The sequence below is a fragment of the Aspergillus viridinutans genome (assembly GCF_018404265.1).
Source record: "Aspergillus viridinutans IFM 47045 DNA, scaffold_15, whole genome shotgun sequence".
Classification (NCBI taxonomy): domain Eukaryota; kingdom Fungi; phylum Ascomycota; class Eurotiomycetes; order Eurotiales; family Aspergillaceae; genus Aspergillus; species Aspergillus viridinutans.
The window spans coordinates 660,212-684,859 of NW_025091231.1; the positions used below are offsets into that span (position 1 = coordinate 660,212).

At 42.0% G+C, this 24,648-nt stretch overlaps 8 protein-coding genes across 8 annotated transcripts; 4 read left to right on the top strand and 4 right to left on the bottom strand.

Moving 5' to 3' along the window:
- Nucleotides 1-7,459: 7,459 nt before the first annotated feature.
- Nucleotides 7,460-8,973, top strand: Aspvir_003566 (putative C4-dicarboxylate transporter/malic acid transport protein; the record flags this gene model as incomplete). Its single annotated transcript, XM_043275147.1, has 4 exons — nt 7,460-7,733; nt 7,786-8,101; nt 8,161-8,571; nt 8,625-8,973. 4 exons carry the CDS (start codon nt 7,460-7,462, stop codon nt 8,971-8,973), a joined length of 1,350 nt encoding a protein of 449 aa, XP_043131082.1.
- A 769-nt stretch (nt 8,974-9,742) lies between these two features.
- Nucleotides 9,743-10,745, top strand: Aspvir_003567 (xanthine phosphoribosyltransferase; the record flags this gene model as incomplete). Its single annotated transcript, XM_043275148.1, has 5 exons — nt 9,743-9,775; nt 9,972-10,078; nt 10,139-10,451; nt 10,520-10,632; nt 10,697-10,745. The coding sequence occupies 5 exons, from the start codon at nt 9,743-9,745 to the stop codon at nt 10,743-10,745; spliced, it is 615 nt and encodes a 204-aa protein (XP_043131083.1).
- A 650-nt stretch (nt 10,746-11,395) lies between these two features.
- Aspvir_003568 (dolichol-phosphate mannosyltransferase subunit 3) lies at nt 11,396-11,814 on the bottom strand (the record flags this gene model as incomplete). The annotated part of the gene is made up of 3 exons (XM_043275149.1): nt 11,396-11,557; nt 11,640-11,708; nt 11,767-11,814. The coding sequence occupies 3 exons, from the start codon at nt 11,812-11,814 to the stop codon at nt 11,396-11,398; spliced, it is 279 nt and encodes a 92-aa protein (XP_043131084.1).
- An 807-nt stretch (nt 11,815-12,621) lies between these two features.
- Aspvir_003569 (putative GTP binding protein) lies at nt 12,622-14,920 on the top strand (the record flags this gene model as incomplete). Its single annotated transcript, XM_043275150.1, has 5 exons — nt 12,622-12,973; nt 13,029-13,163; nt 13,219-13,335; nt 13,384-13,518; nt 13,572-14,920. 5 exons carry the CDS (start codon nt 12,622-12,624, stop codon nt 14,918-14,920), a joined length of 2,088 nt encoding a protein of 695 aa, XP_043131085.1.
- A 218-nt stretch (nt 14,921-15,138) lies between these two features.
- On the bottom strand, nt 15,139-16,434 carry Aspvir_003570 (uncharacterized protein; the record flags this gene model as incomplete). Its single annotated transcript, XM_043275151.1, has 2 exons — nt 15,139-16,059; nt 16,114-16,434. The coding sequence occupies 2 exons, from the start codon at nt 16,432-16,434 to the stop codon at nt 15,139-15,141; spliced, it is 1,242 nt and encodes a 413-aa protein (XP_043131086.1).
- A 676-nt stretch (nt 16,435-17,110) lies between these two features.
- Aspvir_003571 (ABC1 kinase family protein) lies at nt 17,111-19,681 on the top strand (the record flags this gene model as incomplete). Its single annotated transcript, XM_043275152.1, has 4 exons — nt 17,111-17,653; nt 17,718-19,060; nt 19,144-19,284; nt 19,429-19,681. 4 exons carry the CDS (start codon nt 17,111-17,113, stop codon nt 19,679-19,681), a joined length of 2,280 nt encoding a protein of 759 aa, XP_043131087.1.
- Nucleotides 19,682-20,144: 463 nt separating this feature from the next.
- On the bottom strand, nt 20,145-21,253 carry Aspvir_003572 (holocytochrome c synthase CYC3; the record flags this gene model as incomplete). The annotated part of the gene is made up of 3 exons (XM_043275153.1): nt 20,145-20,394; nt 20,453-21,111; nt 21,170-21,253. 3 exons carry the CDS (start codon nt 21,251-21,253, stop codon nt 20,145-20,147), a joined length of 993 nt encoding a protein of 330 aa, XP_043131088.1.
- A 536-nt stretch (nt 21,254-21,789) lies between these two features.
- Aspvir_003573 (uncharacterized protein) lies at nt 21,790-24,317 on the bottom strand (the record flags this gene model as incomplete). Its single annotated transcript, XM_043275154.1, has 5 exons — nt 21,790-22,582; nt 22,635-22,759; nt 22,851-23,179; nt 23,344-23,850; nt 24,266-24,317. 5 exons carry the CDS (start codon nt 24,315-24,317, stop codon nt 21,790-21,792), a joined length of 1,806 nt encoding a protein of 601 aa, XP_043131089.1.
- Nucleotides 24,318-24,648: the final 331 nt, after the last annotated feature.

A 24,648-nucleotide genomic window follows, 5' to 3' on the forward strand; every position in this document is an offset into this window, starting at 1 on the left:
TTTTAAGAAATAGAGAATTAAACTATTAAAATAGTATAGTATATAGACCTATAAGAATATCTATAATTATATAAATACTTATTAGATTTTAAGATTATTAGTTAAGTAGCTAGAACACCCTACTATACTATAAAGCTATATTAAATCTAAATCCCTATCCTCCCCTAAATAAGATTTATTAAATTAATTAGCTTTATTATTATCTAATTCTATATTACCTACTTCTCTATTACTCTTATCTACTATATTAATAATCTAGCGCCGTCATCTGCAATGGGTTAAAGGTTTAGTATAAATAGGGAAATTATTAGTTATGAATTATATATTAGAAAACTAAGTATATAGGCTATTAAATATCTATAGAAGTAACTTATAGTTATACTTATATAACTCTATATTATATTACTAATATTATCTATATAGTATATATAACTATATTTAAGATATTAGTTAGATGCATGCATCTAGATTAAGTATTAGTATTAAAATATATAGTAATTATTTTATACTTATATTATACCTACTAGAGCCTACTATAAGAATAGTTATTAAAATTAACTACCTCTATTACCTAGCTAAATATATTATTAAGCTAGGATTATTAAAACCTCTTAGTTAATAGGCTGCCTAGATCTTATAGAGTTCTTAATTATTAGAGTCCTTCCAGGCCTTCCTTAATAGCTATATCTTTAAAGATTATTTAAGTATTATTTAAGATTCTATTCTTCTAAGTCTTAAAAAGATCCTATACCTTTAGAAGAGCTTCCTAGAACTATTTATAATTAGCTAAAATTAAGGGAAAGGCATGATGGATAATAACTTTAGTATAGTAATTATCTAAGTTTATAATAAACTATTAATAAGCTAGTTAATTAAGATGGAAAAAAGTATTATAGGATATCTCTTATACTATTATAATATTAACTAATAGGGATGATTCTATCCTTTATATATTTAGAGTTAAGGCTAGTAGGGCACCTAAGCCTAAGAAAGGAGTTAATAAAATAGAAAGAGTATATAATATAAACTAATTTATTATCTTAATATCTATATTTAATAGTAATAAAGTCTTAGATAATAGGTTCTAATTATTAGCCTAAGGCTAAGTAAGAGGGTGAATAGGCCTATAATCTAAAAGTCTACTAGCTAAATTATTAGGCTTAATATTTCTAGAGGGACTGTTTAATACTAGAGTAATAAGATAACTAGATAATAGTTAATAGGTATGAATTATTCTACTTAAAATAGGAGAAGGGTTAATTCTATAATATCTTTATAATTATAGGTGTAGTTAGGCTTAGGATTTATATTTTAATCCCTACATAAATAAGAATAATATTAATTTAATATTCTAAATAGTAATATAGAAGGGATAGTACCCTTACCCTATAGCTAGTATATAGTTCTATATATTCTAAGTCATCCTTATCAAGAATAGTACTAGCATCTAGATATATTAAACTAGTTTACTATGATAATTATGAACTAATATCTACTAGGCAATGATTTAGTAAATAATAAAGAATATAAGGAGAGATAATATTACTAGACTATATTAATAGTTAACTCTAAGTTATTCCCTAGATATATTAATTTATATAACCCTAGGTCTATATCCTACTAGGTAATAGGTTTCCTTAAGAAGCTATAATTTATAAGGTAGTAAGAATAAATTACTTCTAAGTATTAAGTATAAGAGAAATTAGAATCTAGACTAGGCTACTCTTAATAATATATTYTATTAGCTARTAAGAGRAAAAAATAACTATAGRTTAATAYCCTCTACTYCTARTACTATTTCTTATAGAGAAATAACTCCCCCTATACATGCTATGCTAGAATATAACTAATAAAAACTATAGTACTATAGGGTGGCTAGGAAAGCCTTTTCTAGCCTTAACCTTATACTAGTTATTAATAGAATAATAAATATTAACTCTAGCTACTAGGGCTTTAATCTCTATAGCTTTATTAGCTTTATAGGCTTCTTTAGTAGGATACTTACTAGTTAGTAAGTATCTTATCTCTACCTCTATCTCTACCTCTACCTTAGCCTAGATGAATGCAATCACTATAATATCATAAGGTTAATAAATATAGAAAGAATATTATCTAGATTTATCTTATCCTTAGTTTAAGACTACTTATCTAGTTATAGGCAGTATACCTTACTATTTTAAATTATCTATTTATCTCTAAGAGATAGCCCTTTAACTAATTAGTTATCCCTTATCTCTACTAAGAATTCTCCACCCCTCATCTACACTATCAGGGCAGGGATTACTTTTATCTTATTTCTTAGAATAAGGGTTATATTAAATAACTTTTCTACCTAGTAGTCATAGATAAGAACCACCTTTTACTAACTAAACTAGTAGATATAACTAATTACTTAATTAATAATATTTTTTAATATTCCCTTAGAAAAGAGATGCATATTCTAATATAGCTATTATAGGTTTAAACCTATAGTATTAATAGAATATAAATAAATTAAGACTATATACTTATCCTACTCTATTATAAACTTATAGATCAGTGAAGCATATTCTATAAAGCTAAGTAAGGTATAGAAGACTTTTATATTAATATTAGCCTTAACTAGGGCTGCCCTAATAAATACTTATTTAGTAAGAAATATTATCTATATAATTATCTTTTTATAGTGAATAAGGACCTAATCCTATAAGATACTAATTATTAATCTAAGCTTTAGTAATCCCCTAAGTAGAAACTTAAGGAGGAGTATTCTTCTTAGAGCTATATTATCTTTTATAGTCTTAAAAAAATATTAAAGGGTTTTTTTATTAATAGTAGTACTATCCTTTATTTCTTTTATAAACCCCTTAGTAATATATCTAGTATATAATTTTAAATAGATTATTAGAATACTCTCTACTTTTAGTACTAACTTAATAAAATAAAATCTAAGTTAAAAGGTAAGAAGGACTAGCTTATAAAGCTTCTTTATATTCTATATATACTTATTAGGGTCTAGCTAACTTTAGATAAATAGTCCTCTCTTATAAAGAAGTAAAAACTTCTTATACTCCTCTATCTTAATATTATTAAAAGTTACTTCTATAACCTTATATTATAGGGGGGGTATATTAGCACTAATATTAATTATTAAATTAAAAGAAATATATAATAATAGAGTATACTAAATTATTAACTTAGTAAGGATAGTTTAAAGCCTACTACTAGCTATAGATAGTACTACTAATAGGAGTAGGATATATTTCTTAATAGCCTCTATAATATAGTAAAGACTCTTCCCTAGGTAATTATCTAGTAGATTAAATATATTAGTATTATTATTAATTTCTAATGCTTTCTAATCTACTATGCTCTAGAGTAATAGACTAGTAAAAAGAAAGGGTATATAGCCTCTGAAATCCTTAATAGAATTAAAGATTAAAGTAGCTAAGAGTAGGAGGTAAAAATTAGCTCTTAACTAAGTAACTACTCTTAATTAATTTAATACTATATTATATAGTATATATACTTTATTAAGAATAACTATAGTAAAATAACCCCTAAGATTATAGGGGAACTTAGTAGGAACTAATAGTATTAGTTCTTAAAACTATATCTACTTATTTATTATCTAAGTCTTAACTATAGCTAGCCTATATTAAGAGTTTAGTATCTAGTAACTTATTATAATAACTATACACCTATTAGCTAATTTATTATTAAATAAGTTATAACTAGTTAATAATCTCTTATTAATTATTAATATACTAAATAAATTCCCTCTATAAATATCTCTATAGTAGACCAGGACTTAGAGCTTTAATAAGATTTTAGTAATCTTAGCCACCTATTATATAATTAAACTAGGTAGGATAATAATAAGAAAGAGGTATCTATAAGGTATTATACTACTACTCTTCTATATCTTAATTACTATATTATTATAGTCCTCCTATAACTACTATAGGTTAGTATAGAAAAGGCTTTTCTAGCTAAGTTAAGAAGGATATATCTTTAAAATAAAGCTAACTATCTTCTAGGTCTTTCTAAGTCTAATTATATTACCTAGTACTGCACCTCTTAGGTTCCCTTTAGCCTAAATATTAAGTAGTCTAGTAATTATAGTAGGTTGCTAGAATTAGAGTAGTATTCTATAGTTTATAGACTATATTCTAGGCTTTTCTATATTTTTAATCTTTAGAATATTATATACCTCCTAATAGTTATTATACTAGTATAATAGATTATTAAAAACCTTTTAGTATAGCCTAAACTGCTCTAAGCTCTCTTCTATTAGTATAATTATACTAGATTAAAAATCTTAAGTATTAATATAGCTGCTAAGCTTACTTTCTAACTCTAATATATCTATATACTTTAACCTATTAAATATAGATGCAAGCCTAGAATCATTATTAGTAATTAAAGATAGTTTAAATTCTATATTTTTCTCTAAGGTTAGATCTATATTATTATTAGTAAATATAATTATATTAGTAGTAGCTACTACTAGTACTAGTTAAATATATTTTAATACTTTAATAATATAGTAAAACTTCTAATAAATTTCTAAGATATTAAATATATCTGCCTTCTTTTTAAGGAGGATCTTTTACCTAGGATTAAGTATCTCTATCTTCTATATTAATATAGTAAAACTTAGAATATTATTATTATTATCCTCTTTATTATTATTATCTAATCCCTTACTATTATCCTTATAGAAGGTTATTACTTATATAGTTATTACTTAGGTAGTTATTCCTCTAGAGAAAGTACCTTATAAAGATATACCTTATAATATTTATTCTTATATAATTACTCCTTAGATACTTAGTCCTAGGGTACTTAGTCCTTATATAGTTACTCCTTAGGTACTTAGTCCTAGGGTGCTTAGTCCTAAGGTGCTTAGTCCTAGGGTACTTAGTCTTAGGGTACTTTATCTAGTACTATTATAATTATTCTTTATCTTTTTAGTCTTTAACTCTCTATTAGATAATTTTACCTTTCTCTTTAGATTAATGCCCTCCCCTAGATGACTATTAGATTACTTCTAGAAAAGGTTTTTTTAGACTAGGCCTAGAGCATATTACCTTACTATTTTATTCTAAAAATTATAGTACCACTATATAGTTTATTAATATATAAAGAAGAATAGATTTTATATAATTATCTCTTTAATATCTAGATAATCTTATCTATTAGATTATTACTAAAATTCTTACTATAGAATATACCCTCTTATAATATTAAGTTCCTATTCTTAATGTTTAAATAGAATCTTACTAGATAATTAGTAGAATCCTAATCCTCTTTATCTAATTATAATAAGCTATACTTAAGTACTCTATAGGCCTCTCTACTTAGAATATAGTTCTATATATCTTTTATACCCTTTCTATATTTCTTTAATTATACTCTATATAAATAGTTATTCTATAGTTCCTCCTACCATAGCCTTACTATAGTAGATTATAACCATTCTAACTAGTTACTATTATCCTCTAGATTTAATATATCTTATAACTTCTTTTTTATACTTTTAATCTTTTTAGCCTTTAGTCCTATATCTTTCTTAGCTATATCTAGTATCTCTATAAAGTTAAAGTTAAACTCTGGCTCTTTATCTACTGTGTTTACTATTATTAGGTCTAGAAAAGGGTTTCTAAGTTAAAGATAGATATAAGAAGGAAGATAGATATAAGGAGAAAGATAGATATAAAAAAGAAGATAGATATAAGAAGAAAGATAGATATAAGAAGGAAAAATAAAGATAGTAATATTATAATTAGAAGATAAGATTATATATAAATTTATATTTAATTCTTAATATTTACTACTATTAATGAGCAGAATGAATATAGTTAAGGTTAGTAAATAATAAGAATTAATAAGTAGAGTGAATAGAATTAATAAGTAGAGTAAATAGAATTAATAAGTAAAGTAAATAGAATTAAGGTTAGTAAATAGAAAGAATAAATTAAGATAATAGTAAGAGAATAAACTAAATAATAATATCTTTATATTATTCTTAACTATAATTTTTACTTACTTATCTTTTATCTTATCTTTATTTTTCTTTCACTTTACCTTTCTTTTAGATTATAAATAATCTTACTACTATAGATTATGGTTATCTTATAGTATTAATATTATTTTTATTTAAGATATTAAAGAATCTAAAATAGTATTAATATAGTTATAGAATAATATTAAAATAAGAAGAAGACTAAAGTTTTATTAAGTTATAAGAGTAGTATATTTCTTATTTAACCTAATCTAGTCTCAGTCTACTAAATAACTATTATTTATGCTATCTTACTAATATAAATTAGTCATAACTAGTGAAAATAAGTCACAACCTCAAGTTAACACCAAATGTGGGCACCTAAGTAATAATATAAATCCCTTACTACTTACTAGGCACTTTCAAGTATCCTATCTTAAAATGTCCAGGGCGAGCATTAACTATATAACGGGGTCACCAATAGCACTACGGATACCTAGACGATCTGAATGGATTTCAGAAAGCTTTCCAATAACGTAAGTTCCATTTGTCGCGAATTGTATAGGTTGTTCTGCAATAATGTATATCAGTCTACCATTTGTTTCAAGAGAAGCACACAGTAATGGCCACTGATATTTTTCTGTTGCTTGGATAAGGGCTGATATGTATTCTGCCATGGAAGGCCACTAGCCGTTTACGTATCTTAGGTACTTCGGCTGTGGCGCAGATGTCCAAGTTTGCTAGGATGATACTGAGAAATCTTGATGCGCAGCTCTCATCTGACCTTATTGAGTTCTCATCATTATCTGCAGTAATGTGTAAACAGGTGTTATAGGAGTATTGTTCCCCTTCAGGCATGACGCATGAAGTGCAACTCATCAAAACAAGGCCATCTATATGACATATCAGATCAACGCGGGGCATCCAACACTTTCCGCCATTCAGGCATCCACAGTTCTACTTGTTGTTCTTGGCAGTGCTGGTTTGAATCAGTGGCTTTGGAAATTAGGGTGAAATTGCATGACAACGATCCACTCATACGCAAGATGATTGCTACCTTTCAGGTATTCTCTTGAGTTAAGGGAATGGCATATGATCTGATTCGATCGGTCTCTTCCCCACCATCAAATGCTTGTGTGCCGGTACCCAACAGATCCATTCACCAGGTCACCTCTATCCTCGATGTGTTTCGATTCCCACGGAGGGCTTTCACTGGCTATTGGCCTTAGACTGAAGCATAGACGATTTCTTCGCCCATTTGCCGATCAGTTAAATTCTGGCCTTCATCACTGCACACATCTTTTTTTTCACCCAGCTTTTTTCATGCCTTGTGAGCAAATACACTTTTGTGTCCGTCTCCTCAGGCAAGCATAGCTAAGAATTCAAGCACGAGTAAACCAACTCCTATGCTTCCAGCGAAGTGCAGATATCTGAGCTTCAAATCATGATCTTACAGTCGTGGGCGCAATTGCAATGACACAGGAAGAGCGCGTGCTGCATAGCAATGAGTTGTCATTACTCTCCCCAACGACCGGAAGGGCTATCCAACAGGCTCGATCTTCCGCGTTAGAAGCACTGCACAATCATTCGTTTTACAAGTACAACAATGAGAGTGTCCCGCTCTCTCGCAGAGACACTGATGCTTCAGCTGCGTCACTGAGCTGGAAGAAACGAATCAGGCACTTTACTTGGGCCTTTTTTACTCTTTCAATGAGCACTGGTGGTATCGCAAATGCCTTATATAACGGTAAGCTTGCATTGTTTGCCTTTTTTCCCCTGGATGCTGACTTGAGAAATAGTTCCTTATAAATTCCGCGGCCTGGAAACGATCGGCATCATAGTCTTCCTGTTTAACATAGCACTATACATTATAATATGGTGTATTCTGCTGCTGCGATTCTACCTACATCCATATACCTTCAAATTATCACTTACGCATCCAACAGAGTCATTGTTTGTTCCTGCGTCTATCGTCTCATTTGGAACAATCTTGATCAATATTTCTCAGTACGGTCCAGAGGCTACAGGACCTTGGCTAAGCTATGCTGTCGGTGTGTTATTCTGGATCGATGCGGCTCTTGCAGTGATCTTTTCTGTCGGTATCTATCTGCTATTGTATGTGACATTTCTTCTCCTCGTTACACAAAGGGTATTGAATGCTCACCTTGCCTTAGGTGGTCGACTCAGACGTTTACGATAGCCCAGATGACCCCTATATGGATCTTCCCGGCGTATCCTATGCTGATAATCGGTCCTCATGCAGGGATCTTAAGCGCAAAACTTGAACCCTCTCGGGCCTTACCTATCATCATTGGGGGAACAACCATACAGGGAACGGGCTTCCTAGTCAGTTTATCGGTCTATGCCGCCTATCTCTATCGCTGTATGTCTCAGAAATTACCTATAGAAAGTGTGCGCCCCGGCATGTTTGTCTCTGTTGGTCCCAGTGCCTTCACTGTCTCAGGACTTGTGACCATGGCTGCTCATGCAAAGCGATGCTTTCCTGATGACTTTATGGGAAACGGCGCCTTGGCTGCGAATATCCTCGAAGTGGTTGTCAATTTCGCTTGTCTGTGGCTCTGGGGGTGAGCTTCTATGATCATTTTATGCTTCAGCAAATCGACTGACAAGTACCTAGCCTGGCAATATTTTTCTTCTTTATTGCCTCTTTTGCTCACTGGTCGACCATCGGCCCTGGTCGAATGAATTTTTCAATGGCATGGTTCTCGTTTGTCTTCCCCAACACTGCCTTGATCACTGCCACGTTCGCTATTGGGAACGCTTTCTCATGCAAGCCGATTCTGATCATAGGGTGTGCCATGGTTTTTCCTCTCATCCTAATGTATATCTTCGTCTTTTACATGATGATTCGCGCCATCGTGTTACGGCAAATTATGTGGCCACAGAAGGGCGAGGACAAGGATGAGGGCGGATTTGAGATTATTCGAATCAAGCCCGAGACGCCTGGTGAACAGACTCCTGTCTGATAAAAGGAATGTGGCCGTGGGTTTGTGGATCTTGAGGCTGCAGTTCATACACCCCATCGAGAGAGCTTTTGTCCTTTCACAGGATCTACGACCCGACGTCAACGACTCGCAATTTTAATATCCAGCACCGTTTTGCATGCTTGATACCCTTTTAAATGGAAATTGAACGGAACTATGACACAGAAAGTTTGTCATATCACAATGAGATAAATGGAGGCACAGGAGGTTTAACTAAGCCTGCTCTCATTCTTCAATTATTTGCAGCTATGCACCTGTATCTTTCTACGTAGATATAAGCCATGGCTTGTTTGAACAACCATAAGCCTTGATGGAAATCAGGTAAGCTCGCTATTTTACCCTGAGCTAGTCTCTGACAGGCAGTTATTGCTCCGGCCCCCACAATGGTACGCTCCTGATTGGTTGAAATGGCTTCTACCAAGCCTTTTGCGGTAAGTTTGCCTCAATCCCATGTGGCATGGTGCCAGAATTTCCTGACTTCCACGGTTTTACCCGTCAGTTTAGGTATCGATCAGATTCGCGCGATACCACCCAGACGTGACGCAGGCCGTTTTGCCCTTTTTTTTTTTTTTTTTTATGTCTTGGCTTTCTGCCTCTCTACTTCTACTGGATACCTGAGGTACATTTTCATTTTATCTCGCACAAAAATCCCTCGAAGCTATTGTCCGCTCATTGATCTTCTTCCATCGAGACTTTACCCCTCCACGTTTCATTCTTTGAACTGTCGATCGGAAGAACTCTCGTCGCCAACATGTCGCAAAAATTCTATGTGACATACAACCAGGTATGTTTGTTCGATCGCCTGATCATTGGATGGCTGCGACGGTATTGCACGATAAAGTCAATGTTCGGAGAAGGCGCACGTGTGCAACCTGCATCTGCATCTGTCTTATTCTCACCATTACCTTGCAGACCAGCTACACCAAATGTGCTTCTGCACTTTTTGTCAATGACGGTACGCTGACGGGTTAAATTGGCAGGTCCACAAGTTGTGCCAGACCTCCGCTGAGAAGATCCTGGACACCTTCCGGCCCAATCTTATGATTGCCATTGGTGGTGGTGGTTACGTTCCTGCTCGTATCCTTCGGTATGCCGACCAGTTCCAGAGTTAGCTCAAAGATTCATGCTGATCAAAACCTTCTATCAGCTCCTTCCTCAAGCGTGCTGGCGAGCCCAACATCCCCATTCAGGCTATCGGTCTGTCTCTCTACGAGGACTTGGGTCGTGGTGACCCCGAAGAGGTTCCCGGAACCAAGGTGACCCGGACACAATGGCTCGATCTCAGTTCTCTCGAGATGGCCAATCTTATTGGCAAGAACATCCTCATCGTCGACGAGGTCGATGACACCCGGACAACCCTGGAGTATGCAGTCCGTGAGCTGCAGAAGGACGTGGAGATTGCTCAGAAGCAGCTGGGCCGTGAGGCCGAGAAGACGAACTTCTTCGTCTTTGTCCTTCACGTATGTTCTTGATCGTCAATTTTCTAAGAAAGGCGATTTAGCAGAGACGTTGGCTGACTTTCCGTTAGAACAAGAACAAGTTGAAGAAGGGCGAGTTGCCTGCGGATATGATAGAATCTGGCCGTTATCACGCCGCAGTCACAACTGAAGATGTGTGGATCTGCTATCCCTGGGAAGCCAAGTATGTACTGGACTGATGTCGCCTTCCTCGTTTTCTCGGTCACTAACGGAGACTCCAACAACAGGGATATCGAAGAGCACGACAGACTGGCCATGGAGAACCCCCTTGTTTAAGGTTCCAGGTCGAGAAACTACATTGTATGATTGCTTCATACATTTGGCTTTGCATAAATTGCCCGCTTTTTAGCACCCTTGCATATTTTCTTTCATTTTGCTTGCACATATAAAGTTTTCTGTTTTATCTTTACCGAGCTTGATGAAGTTCATGTTGGACATGTCACGTTTATGAATGGTGTTTTGAGAGGCTCTCCGGCAGAGGAAGCAATGCATATCAAGGCCCGTGATGGGAGGTCTGACTTATATTTGATCGTGAACGAATCAAACACAAGAAAAAGTTATTTCTCATTCTAAGTTCATGAAATCTAGAAGACTCATAGGCATCGGTAGGCATTCTTGTTTGACGTTGGTCTATTCGGTCGATGTCATGCTTAATCTAGTATGGATCGACTTGGGACAGTGTGATTCTCTAGACCAAATATCATAGATCACCGAGCCCGGGAGATAGACTCTTATCACTCCAGTCTCTCCAAAGTCTAACGAAATGTCATCATCTTTGTATCGAGCTTTGCGCGAGAGCGTACTGGAGTCATCATTTCAATCTAGTTAGAAGCGCGAACAGGCAGAGCTTGAGCTGATGAAAGCACATATCCAACAGATTGCTAATACCTGGAAGCAACATCGAGCAAACACAACAAGGATACATCTTAGTCAACGTCAACATTCTTGCCGCGCAGGTCGGCCCTCGCCTGCTCAATCTCCTTCTGCAACTCCTGGTGTGCCTCGGGACAGTCGTTGAACGTCAGGATGGCCAGACCGAGTCGGCCACCCAGGTAGCAGGCGAAACATATTAGGCCGTAGAAGGGAAGCTGGTGAGCAAATCGCGTAAGTGTCAGCGGGCAACTTGGACAAACTGTAAACAGCGAGCGGAACCGCGGCAGAGGAACGTACAACCGGGATAATTTCATTTTGGACAGTTTCGTTCAGGGGTACGAGCCCCAGGTATAGGACGAGGTAGAGCTAGATTGGGGCAGGTATCAGTAGAATTCGGCATTTGGAGCGGGAATCTGCCACGTACAGAAGACACAAGTAGGAGGATCGAGAGCGTTTGCTGAGCGCGCGTCATGGTGAAGGAATGTGGTGGTTGACGTGGGATAAAAAGAGATAGGTGGATATTAAATGAGAGTATATTATTGAGCGTTCAAGCCAGGCGCAAATGAGACGAAATGAAGACAGCAGGAAGAATGAAGGACTCAGGGTCGAACTGCCACCGTGGAGTTGTCTACTTTATCTCCCTAACTTATTGCATCTGTCTGTACCTTAGTTCTCGGTACCTTACATTTACTGGCTGGATACGGGCGGCCGCTATGTTCTCCGAAACGCTACCTAGCACTTAGGTACTGTACCTGAGGTTGTTATGTTTCGAGGACAATCGCAACTAATCAGAGAAAGTACCAAACCGATCGTTCTGCACTCAATCGGAGGAGCCTTAAAGAACAGCCGGCAATATTTCATTTTGTTATGGCTCGAAAGGCTCTATGAGAAGAGAGGCCTTGAACCGAGGACCTGAGATTGTATGGTAATAATAAATTACAGTATGAACAACCCGGACGGAAGCTCACTTAGCTAGGTACCTCAGGTTCGTCTTGATCTGATCCACCTCAGACTATCATCGATATTATTGTAGACTTTACTTAGACCGAAGGGTACGACACATCCACGGTCCTTCAGTGTCCTGCTTCCTATTTGGTCATCTGGGCCATCCAGAGCGAGAAAAATAGCCCCGAAAAAGGGATTAAGGTGGCAATCTCCTGACAGCTTTCTTAAGTACAGACACGCTTGCTTGAGGACGAGGCCTTCTTGCCTTGCTGTACTGTCTGCGGTATACCTCGTATTGACAGGAGAGGCTATTTACGCAACCGCTTTCGAAGATATGATCGCCGACAGCAAGCTGGATGTGGTTCAAACGACTGGACCTGATGCTGAAGATCAATTTGCGAAGGAGACGTCCAGCCAGGCAGAAAAGAACATGGACTGTCCTTCATTGGGCCAGATATTGTCAAAATTGAGTCCAGGACCGTCAATTCTACCGGTGCAGACAATTTCTTCGGTCCCAGCTGACGAGCAAGCGGCCCTTTTGCGGCGCTTAGAAGATGCGCTTGCAGAGGCTACAGGCGGTGCTGAGAGCTCCGAGGAAGTGCAGACCATTCTAATTGAACTCTGGAAGTGCCGGTCGAGTTATCTGGCGCTAGCAGCTGATGCTCTGGCAAACGGGAGTAGAAACTGTGCGTGGTCTTGGGCTGTTTCATCATCGGAAGATACTGACTGTCGTCCGCTTAGCATCCTGGAGACTCCCATACGGGCGAGCTGGCATCTTGAATTTCTTCCTTCAGATCATCGCCTTGAGAGAGTTTGATGACAATGATGTACTCCTTCATGCTCTACGGTTGGTCGGCAATTCCTGTGCTGACACTGGTAAGCTGCATCATTGATGAATGACCGAAGTTACGGTAATTTTGACCTTCTCCAGATGAAAACAGAGCCCTTGTTGTCAAGGATAACTATACAGCTGCTATTCTCAACCGTCTTAGCCCAGATCTTGTGCATGTCGTGATTCCTGTTATATACAACATCTGCATCGATTATGGTCGGTATATCTTCCAGTATTAGGCTATGGGTTCTAACAGTTATACAGAGCCAGCCCAAAGTCAACTGGCTGCGAACAAACTAGTATATATCCTTTTGAGACTGATCAAGGATGGCGTGCTCGAAGATAATGAGGCGCTTCTTGACTTCTCTTACGAACTCATCGAGCTGCTCGCAGAGCAAGGTAAGGATCTACCTGTCATAGCCGCGTTTCATGCTAACATTATCGATGTGCAGAACAAGGAATCCGAGAATCGCCAGGGGGGACAATTCTACTTCTCTTGGATCTTTTGTCTGAGGAGGGAGTTGCTCTCTCGCGATTTGTATGCCTTGCTAATTGTCTTATGACCTATCTGGACAAGGAACGATTCCAGAATATTTGTGTTGGTCAACGGATGGTTGAACGAGTGTTGTCCGTGCTCAAACAGTCATTATATATCAAAGCAGACCCTTCGTCAAGTGGTGATACCCAAGCGTTGGCGCAGCTCCAGCTGAAGATCAACCAAACACTTTCAGAAGTCTCTGCATCACCCAAATTCCCCGAGGTATATCCCTTCGAGTCTCCTCTCGTTCAGACCTTGAAAGATTGGCTATCTTCCACGGAAGACCAACTTCAAATCTGTTCATGTGTGATGCTGGGCAACTTGGCACGATCGGACGCGGTGTGCGAAGCGATGGTGCGGAAGATGAACATACAAACTATGTTGATATCGATTCTGAGATCTGATGCTAGAGGCGCGGTTCTCCATTCCGCACTTGGAATTCTGAAGAACTTGGCTATAGCTGGCGATAACCGACAATGTCTGGGTGATGCTGGGATCATTCCTGCAGTCTCACGTCTATGGGAATACGAGACGGTTCCTCAAGTCCAATTTGCTGCAACAAGCATTGTTCGGCAAGTCATCATCTCATCGATTGCGAACATTTCGCGTCTCTTGGAACTTGCTCCTACTGGCGAGAACTCCTCGTCCTCCCAACAGACATATCTCTCATCGTTACTCTCTCTGTGTGAGAAAACGGACTCCACACCAATCAAAACGGAGGTTGGGCGGATCGTAGCTTCAATTTGCCGCACAATTGTCCCAAAGTCTCGCGAAGCGGACAGCGAGGCTAGCACTCTCCTTGAGCGTCTGTTCACTATGCACGAGGGTGTCGCGCTTCCAGTTGGTGCTATGATTGCTCAATCGCAATGGCCTGTGGTCAGGAGCGAGGGCTGGTTCGCCTTGGCTTTGATGGCTTCGAGCAAACATGGCACTGCCGCCGTTCTCCACTGCCTGCAGAAGCTGGACTTATACCCGTTATTGGAAGAGACCATGAGCACGCCTGCTTCTGACTCGGCGGATGAAGCGGACAAATTCAAATCAGCCAAGGATCGCGATAATATCGTTGTTCTTATTCAAGAGCTATTGAAAAATGATGTAAGTAGTAATGCCTTCCTCCGCATCTGCAAGCGTCTACTAATGTCGAAATCTCTGCAGGCTAATGCACTCTCAGCTTCCCAGAGAGCCACGTTGGAGATGCTCATGCATAGCCATGTCTCACAGCATCTGCAAGGGACAAGACTGAATTCAGATCCTGCCCCTTAGCTCTCCGATCTTCAATATCGAAGCAGTTTCTAGATATATGGTTTTGGGTTTACATGCCAATTGTTAGACCATGCTGGTTAACCCCGACAGTCGGATTCGTTTGTCTATTTTGGAAAAGGAGTCTATAAATAGGGTATAACTATCCTATATCTGGTCTGTATAGATGACATAAGAATCAATGATGCGTGACCGATCCATTACTCCGGTACACGAGTTCCTCAGAAAACTTTGGGACAAATCATTTCTTTCGCGTACGCCTCGTACCGTTGAAGAATATCGGTAGAGTCCAGATCTTCGGCGCCTGCGTACGCCGAGTAATGTGCCGCCAACCCTTTGCCATCGATGATAGTGCGTTTGGTAGGCTTATTGGCATCCTCGATGAATCCGAATGGTACGTAGGAACTAACGTGCAGGATGTTGGACTGCACGGCATTCGCATCAGCATCCCAGAAGCACAGAAGATTCGGGCTGACGTCTCCAGGATTGCTCCATTTGGGGAATTTGTATCGGTGAAGTTCGTCCAATTCAAGGTGGTGCAGGAAAGAGTAATGCTGTTGAGCTTTGACAGTCCAATCCGTAAAGCCCGGTCCATCAGTAGTGTACATGGATGTGCTGATCGGAGTCCGATCGACCTGTTCATCATCTGAAAGGAGCCAGCGATGCTTGTTGCCGGGCGGAGCAAATCCTTTTAGGACTCGGAAGTCTTCTGGTCCCGTCCACGGCGGAAGATTTGAAGTACGCCAATCTAGATCTGCTGCAGGTGGCAGTTGCGCAGCTGCCGAAGCCTGATGAAGAAGTTCTGGGAGGTAGGGCAAAGCAACCCCAGAATGACTGTGAAGTGCCTTAAGAGCTGCGTGGTTGATGACATTTGCAGAGACCGCTAACGAATCCGGGTTGTCGAGCATTGTTCTGACAATGGTTGGAATAGTGTGGTCTTCCAGAAAGACAACATCGCCGTCCAGCCAGACGAACAGCGTACGACTATTCGGTTCCCGGTAAACATCAGCAGGTGATGTCCAAACCCTGTAGGCGGACGTCTCTTGGACAATCGAGGCCAGCCATGCAAGACTCGCCGTATCATTCGACTGCGGAATAAAAACCACTTTGTCAAGGAACCCATGATTGTCGGCAAGATTTTTCTGAGACTGATCAGTTCAACCAGTTCGTCACAACAGGAGAAGATCCAACAATACCTGCAGATAACAGTCCAAAACAGACGTCTGCTCATGATGCTTGTAGGGTACCAGTGCAACGATGTCAAACCCCGCCGGTTTCTCAAAATGACCAACTCTGTGGGAATACGCAAGAAAGGGGCCGGAGGAGCTTCTGTGGGATAGCAGTGAAAGCAGCCCTACTTCAATGAGTGAAGGATAACAGCTGCATATGCTGATGAACACAATGAGCATGCTGGTATAGGTGATGGCACCCCACGTCAGTATAGTGGTCCATGTCAGGTCTCTCGAGACATCCTCGTTTTGCAATTCTACATCGCCGAGCTCTTCGAGGCGACTCATACTGGACTGGCATGACCGTGCCTCAAGGGCATTCAACAGGATCAAGCAGGGGAAGTCTCATGCCTGAAGACCAATGTCTGATGTCTCCGCCTAGGTACTCGTCTAGATACTTAAGGCATGACGACCAGCAAACACTACAGCCAATGGTCAGCTATAGTGGGGTGTGAAAACATTGCTGTTTCCGGGCATCGCAGCACAGAGACAGAAAAACTCGGTCAGTTATCGTCTTGACTAAGCAATATCTACAGAAACGGCGAGAGACAGCCTGCGCCGGAACAGGCAATAATGGTGGTAATCTGGAGTTTGGTAACTGGAAACGCCTGGATTCTGGAATGTGGCCCATCGAAGAAGAACTACCTTAGATAATTAATTCAACAAACCGACCGTAATATGGATCCGGACTAGGAGGGATAGAGTAATAGCTTCTGAGCTCTCATGTCAACCCTCATTCCATGAATCATCGTGACGATTGGAGAGGAAGGAAATGTTCCTGATGCGATGCTGCCGATGACGTCGTGACACGTGCGGCGCCCGCCTCGGGTTGGTCTCTCTCCGGTCCACCACCAGGCAATATCACATCAATCTTCTCATGGCGGCCTTCAGCTTCACCCAGAAGCCTTGATCTACTCCTCGATGACTTTCCTGGGTCCGAAAAGGCTTGCCCTTGCATGATAATATGAGGACGGCCACCCTCTTTGGCCGTTTCTTTTGGTGCCGAGGTGGTGGAAGTCCGCAACTACTAACTCGCTTTGCAACGCCATTTCGGTTCCGCTCGAAACATACGCCATGGCCTCCAGGTCCGTGGAGATCATTTCACAGGAAGGCGCCCGTTGGAAGAACGGTCCTGTTTGCGGCTCTGACGCCGGGCGCCTTCTTAGAGTTGGCGGAGAACGGAGATGGTCATGACAAGACTGGCGAGATGCAGATGCTAGAAGTTTCGCGTCAAGAGATTCGAAAAAGTGTCTCCGAGGATGCACGGGGCTTGACGAAACTTTGTCAAGAACTCTTTGTCTTTTGGTACTGCTACATATACGACCCAATCGCTACGGGCTTTCGGTTCGTCCATTTGGCGATTGTTTTCATTCCTGTCATCATTACAGTGCCTGCTATATGGTTTGGACGGCGGCTCGAAGATGGAAAGGGGGAGCGGGCAGGAGCCGTTTGGTGGTACGGCTTTTTAGTCAGGTCAATGGAGCGTGCTGGCCCAGCCTTCATCAAGGTGAGCGCCCATCGTACATGAGTTGGCCACCATGCGCTTACTGACTACCATTCCTTTCCAATAGCTCGGACAATGGGCTGCGTCACGCACCGATATCTTTCCGCCGGAAATGTGCAACATTATGTCTTCACTACACTCTCACGCTCCTGCGCATTCATTGCATCAGACTAAAAAGACGATAAGCAAGGCTTTCAACGGTCTACCATTTGAGGAGATTTTTGAGGAGTTCTACGAGAAACCGCTAGGAGTTGGGGCTATTGCTCAAGTATACAAGGCAAAGCTCAAACCGAGCCTGGCTATGATGGACGACCAGGCTCTGACACTTGAGGACAGAAGCTTCCGCGGAAAGGTAAGAAAGAATGTCGACGTTCTGGTAAAGAGTTCGCCGCGACGGGTTCCGTCCTCGTACGTGGCCATTAAAGTGCTCCATCCAAAGGTTGAGCGCGTGATCCGAAGGGATTTGCGAATCATGTCTTTCTTCGCATCGCTGATTAATGCCATCCCCACAATGCACTGGTTGTCCTTGCCGGATGAAGTACAGCAGTTTGGTGAGATGATGAAACTTCAACTGGATCTCAGAATCGAGGCATCCAACCTTGTGATCTTTCGCCAGAATTTCAAATCACGAACCACCGCTTGGTTTCCCTACCCATACTTGGATTACACCACGCGCGAAGTGCTTGTCGAAGAATTTGCCCAAGGGATCCCCTTGGCGACTTTCCTGGACGTTGGAGGGGGTGTTTACCAGCAAGAGATCGCAAACGAAGGTCTGGACGCGTTCCTTCATATGCTTCTGATCGACAACTTTGTTCACGCTGATTTGCACCCGGGGAATATAATGGTCCGATTTTACCAACCGGCTGAGTTGGACTTATCACTCGGCAAGCGCAGTCGGGTTTCAGATGCGCCAACCGCCGCCGAAGCTGATGTGACCGAGACTGTACTGGCCCGGTTGAGGCCGCACGCCCATAACCGGGAGGCCTGGAACGCTGCTCTTTCCCAGCTGAATACTGAGGGCTATCGCCCCCAGCTGATTTTTATCGACACTGGCCTAGTGACCCAGCTCAACGAGGCCAACCGGAGAAACTTCCTCGACCTGTTCCGAGCGGTAGCCGAGTTTGACGGGTTCAGAGCGGGCCAATTGATGGTTGAACGGTGCCGTCAGCCGGAAGAAGTCATCGACGCGGATATCTTCGCGTTGAAAATGGAGCACCTGGTCTACAACATCAAATCCCGGACATTCGCATTAGGCAACATCAAAATTGGGGACGTGCTGAGTGAGGTCTTATCCATGGTTCGAAGCCATCACGTTCGCCTCGAGGGCGATTTTGTCAATGTTGTCATCTCTATCCTTCTTCTCGAAGGCATCGGTCGAAGTCTGGATCCAGGCCTGGATCTCTTCAAGAGGTAGGTTGATTCTTTTGTCCCTCTGTTGATATCAGGGGCCTTCTCGGCCCAACTATTCCACAATCCATGACTAATTCAATTAGTGCTCTTCCGATCTTGCGGCAGCTTGGTTCCGGTGCGACTCTTCTTAGCTCCGTCCGTTCGGGCGATACTTCCATGCTTCGGGTTTGGGTTGGTCTCGAAGCGCGTGGCCTCCTCCAGGCCAGCATTGAGAGTGTGGAGCAGTGTGTGAAATATGACCTGTTGTCTCCAAACATATAACGGACGGAGAAATAGCAGCCTCTCGCGTTTGATCTAGGATTTGTGTCTATGCTTACACAAAGTTCGGACAACTGGACGGAGTTCAAGGTAATGTTTACATTTTCCAGGTCTTACGGGTACCTGCCTCGATTATACGATGCGGCCGCTGCAATGATTGATGCTTCAAAGTCAGTTCTCGACGTTTTTAGAAGCCGCCAGCTGATTCCTCCATTCGACCGCAGCAAGCTCAAGCAGTCTCTGGTCGTCAAGACTGAGAGGCTCTCTCGATCGATTTTCGACCCCAGCAATATTCATGAAACCCTGCTTCTGTCATATAAAGGTTCTTCGCCGTACTACTCACGACAGTGGTTTGGCTCGTAATATGTACATTGACTTGATGAACAAATAAATGACTTAGTTAAATAGACATCCCAACCATGCATACTTGTCTGCGATCAGAAGAGAAGATCAATAGCTCCTACGATTTTGTTTGCGATAAATTAGAGGTGACTGTTTATACATGTCCTTGCGATACATTAATATTGCTGTATAGTACAATGCCCTAGATACTGGTGAGAGGAGATGGCGGAGACAAAACCGTGAAAAGCACAATGAGCCCATACTCAAACAAGACAGGATACCACTAAACTCCATTACCAATTGCTTGTATAAAGCAAGAACACAGTCAAGCATGTGCACGTGAAGCGAAGAGATGAACAACAGCAAAAGAAGTGATGTCGAGAATTGAATGTTTCGTCCAACTGTCAGAGTCGCCCGCGCTCTCAGGTATGCGTTCTCCATAAGAAAAATGTCGGTTCATCCAATCGTACGCTTTCGCGTGTTATTACGGATTATTGTTCTCTCGCACGGCACCGCCGCTAGCTCTCCACCAGACGTCGCCGCCCCATCTCATTAGACGCTCGACGGCCGCCGTTGGGGTGTCTAAAGCTGGTCTGATGTCGAGATAGAATACTGGCTCGCCAGTCGGCTCGGGAGGACCGGAATAGTAATCAATCACGTAGCGGACTTCTTTGGGACCAGACGGCGTCTGTCGCAGGACAAACCAATCATGGCGATCAAAAGGTGGATTTGTTCTGTAGGATATTCCGTGTAAGCACGGTCTCAAAGTCAATGGAAATCACGTTCACTCACTCAAACTTTGCAGGATACAGCCGTCCTAGAGCTTGAAGTATCTGCGCCTTGGGGGTAAGCTCTTGTGGCCGACCCTTGAACCTGAGGAGTCGAGGTTCACTGGCTGGATCGATATTTCCGGTCATCTCCTGCTTCATTGCTTCTAGGGCAATGCCTTGCTCTCCCTTTCGGCACTTTTCCCACGCTTGTCCCAGGCCCTTGGCAAATATGCGCTCCCATCCAACTATTTCAGCCCAGGCACCTTCATTCAGGAAATTGTGGACCGCTACCATGGCTTCGACAGCATCCTGTGGCGTGTCGGTGTAACCTTTACGGAGCATAGCGTTGTACATTTGCTGGGGGGAGGGATACTCCCAGTTGCCGTCTGCATCGCCTCTAGGTATGGAGGAAGGCTCTCTTTCCACCGGCAGGTCTACGGTTTGATTCGGTGCTCGCTCTTGAGAAATCGAGGAGAACATGTAGTTAAGAGGGTTCAATTTTGACAAAGTCGATCTAGTTTCGGGAGCGGGAGGCCGAGGAGAGTCCGTCACGGTAGTTTTTGGCTGTACATAGAACGGAGAGTCTGCGGACCGAACAGGGCAGGAGCTGGAGGTATCAGACCGAGCAGACGGCGAAGACAAGGCTGGAGGAGCGTTGGAAGCATGCATGGGACATCCTGGCTGCACGAAGTTAATTAAAATGTTTCTGGGAGATATGCCAACAGCATCTTGTACTAACTGGAGGGGACGCATCAGAGGACGCCAGAGGATTTGGTGCCACAGGCGTTGGCTTTGGCTGCGGATCTGCCCAAAACCAACCCATATTGGAGGTACTATTACAGTATAAATAGCAAAGAAGAAGATGTTGAAGGGTAAAGATTTAATTTCAAATGCGTTCGAGGGTTGAAGCACGGATGAATCAATGGAGTATATTTCCTACTGTTTAACATCCAAAAACTTTCGGGCAGATGACATAATAATAATCTCCGGCAAGAAATGGATCATCGGATAAATCGGTCCGTAAGGTAACCTTATCATGGCTATGTCACGTGGTACGCAACCAAGGAGCCAATCATGTTGATGGCATATGCAAGAGAGGATGAGGAAATCCACCAGCTATGATGGATGAGGTATACAGGCATTTGTCCACTACGGCATCGATGATTAGTTGCTATTAATTTCGCTTCTGATTCAATTCACTTGAAAACATGCTTTTGATCTTTCACTAAGGCATGCTTAGACGTCTAAGTCGGTATAGCTCGGATTTCAAGGCCTTGATAACTTTACATACGCTTTGCTACCTGGAGTGTTATACAAAATGAATGGATCTGGGTACCCAAATGCTGCCTGGAATCCAGATCAGTCCCGTAGCGATGAGTCGGAACACACCCTGATGCATCGTTCTGAAAAGAGCCCGGTTACAGCCTCCTCCCAGGTTGATTTCCAGATTGCTGCGTGAAAATCAGGCAGATAGAAATAGTCAGCCAAAACATCCGCTACATGTTCCCATTTCTGCCAGCCACGAAGCATGGCCAACCAAGCAAGCCGGTCAATGAACCAGGAATGTTCCACCTGTCCGGCTGAACCTTGAGCCCCGATGAATAGCACCCACGCGAGTAGTCCGTATATGTCCTTGGGAGACTTTGGTCCTAAGGATAGTGAACAACTGCTCATAGATGCTTTCAAGTGCTTAGTCAGGGCGCGACCCAGTCCACTCGATGGTGGTGATACTATCAGAAACTGATTGAGAAAGCAGATACAGGCGACTCTGGTGACAGCTTCAAGAGGACTGATGTCCAGCTGTGTTCCAAAAGGTGAGCTTTGATGGCCATCGGGGTATATATAAGAAAGGAGCCGGTGTTCAGTCTCGCAATTTAACACGCGAAAAAGCTCATGGTCCTCAGGATAAACAGCGGCGGGTCTCTCCCTGTAGGCCTGACTGTAAAGAACTATATCACGCATCACATGTAAGATTCTCAGTAGAGGAAGACTGAGAAGGTTATTGGCAAAGAAGGCTGCACCCAGCCTCGTTAAAATTGACGAAGCGGGTGGTCTAATCCGTTGTTGAACACTAGACGGAACCGGTCGAGGATCCCACGGAAGAGGGAACAATGGCTTGGTCATGAGGCCCGACGCCGCTTTCACATCGGACCTGATCCCACAATTAACACGATCCTCTGAATATTTGAGGTGCCAGTACATACGTGATGATGGCTGCCAGCATCGAAAATTGGTTAATGCCATCTGCCATGAGGCCTCCCCGCAACTCCACCATGCGTTTCAGGCCTCCTAGATGTATTCGAGCTTCGTCGAACGTTCCTATGATCAGCTGCGTAGGATTAGAAAAAGATTCGTCATCGAAATACGGGCACCTAGTGCAAGGTCGGAAGGAAGAGCTAGAGCGAGAAGGTGGCCCTTACTGTACTTGTCAGTAGGTTGACCATTGTGTCAAACGATTCATCGCTCAATGCACGATTAGAATCACACATTTTAGCATTCATCTCTTGCATGCATCTGACTTTCATAAAATAGTAATCTGCGTCGGGTTTGATTGGGGGAGAGCTGTCCGGTTGACGGGAGAAATCGATGTGATATCCGGCCAATACAGCTCGATGAGCCGCACACATAGTCATTAGACCAAAAAAACTTCCTGGATCCGAGAATGCCGATTTGACCATCAATACAGTCCCAGCCTTGTCGTTGATCTTAAGCTCCTCCGGAAACGTCATTGGAACAAAGACAGACTTCCCTTCTCGACGCTAAACGTTAGCCCGGTACCAGGGGAATGTATATCTCAAGACTTCCTCCCGATTGCAGCTATTGCAGGAAGTCCTGCAGTGCCAACACCAGAAAACTTCACGCGGCAATTGCTGGCACAGTGTGGTGAAGGTAAAAAAAGACCAGAACACTCACAGTAGAAGACGAGACGAGCAACCCTCGACGGGACCTCATCGGCGCCCGGCAGTGAATTAAATGGATCAAGAAGCCAAGACGGTGGAAAAGCCAGAGGGTTGGGGGCAGGAGTCGGTGGCGCTGAATAACCAGCTCTCCATACTATCGGTCGCCGTCGTTCTTGTGGGGAACTAAGATGACTACGGGCAGGATTGGAGTCTGCCAACGAGGAAGATGCGGGTAATGGAGAAGCTACCCCTGCTTCCAACAGATAGTCCGACGTGGAGCTTTCCGCCTGCGGTGAAATCGACGCAGACAGTGGTAAAGGTTGTTTTAGACGGGATTCGCGCTTTGAGACTCTCCTCAAGCCAGCAAGTCGCTCTCGCCTGCGCACGTCACGCATAACATGAGAACGAATGGCTTTGCGCGCATTGGCGTCTTTGATTCTCTTGGAGCTCAGATCATCGTCATGGTCGATGAAGGTGAACATTGGACGGTCAATCGCAGCAGGATGGATGGAGTTTGATGCTGGATGATTCGTGGTAAGCAAACGGACTATTTGACATCAAAGTGCTGTCTTGTAGTGTGTGACACCCCATTGATAGGCGTATTGGTCAAAGCTGGGTATGCCAGTGAAGTAGCAATAGATCTGTTGCACAGAAACAAAGAATTTCATAGATTGCGGGAAAAAAATCAGGGAAAACATCTCGAACTCTCTGGCTCAGGCACACAGTGATCGCCAGGCAGTGCAACATTCCTTGTTTAGAGGACTTCTCAGAACAGTATTATACCAGCTTCAATTTTGTATACAAGACAGTTTCAAGCCGTTAAGCAGACGAAAGAATAGATATGAGAAGAGTAGAGAACTGAAAGGGAATCAAATTTAATGCGCGATGTCGAAACATCCTATGATAGGCACTGCAGACGACAGAATAGAACGAACCTTTGGATTCATGAAGGTTGGGAACCCCCCGAACCTCATGATGACGGTCCATTGCCGGGCTTGGAGAGAGCCTCACGAAAGTATCTTAGAGTAGCAGTGAAGGTCAAATTATCAACCGACTACCCCAGGAATCTGCAAGTGCAACTCCGACACGGGGGGACAAGCATCGGCCATGCAGCAAGTGCTAGTATGGCTACTCGGGGGCGAAGTAATCTGTGGAAGATCTTATTAGGGGCACGGTGTGTATGTCGTTAGCACCTATGCACTCGCACAACACATGAACACGTGTGAGTACTGTATGATGATCATATCATGATACAGAATAATAATAATCATGACAAGTATGGGTTGAAGGTGAGATGAAGAGACCAGAACGATCCAAG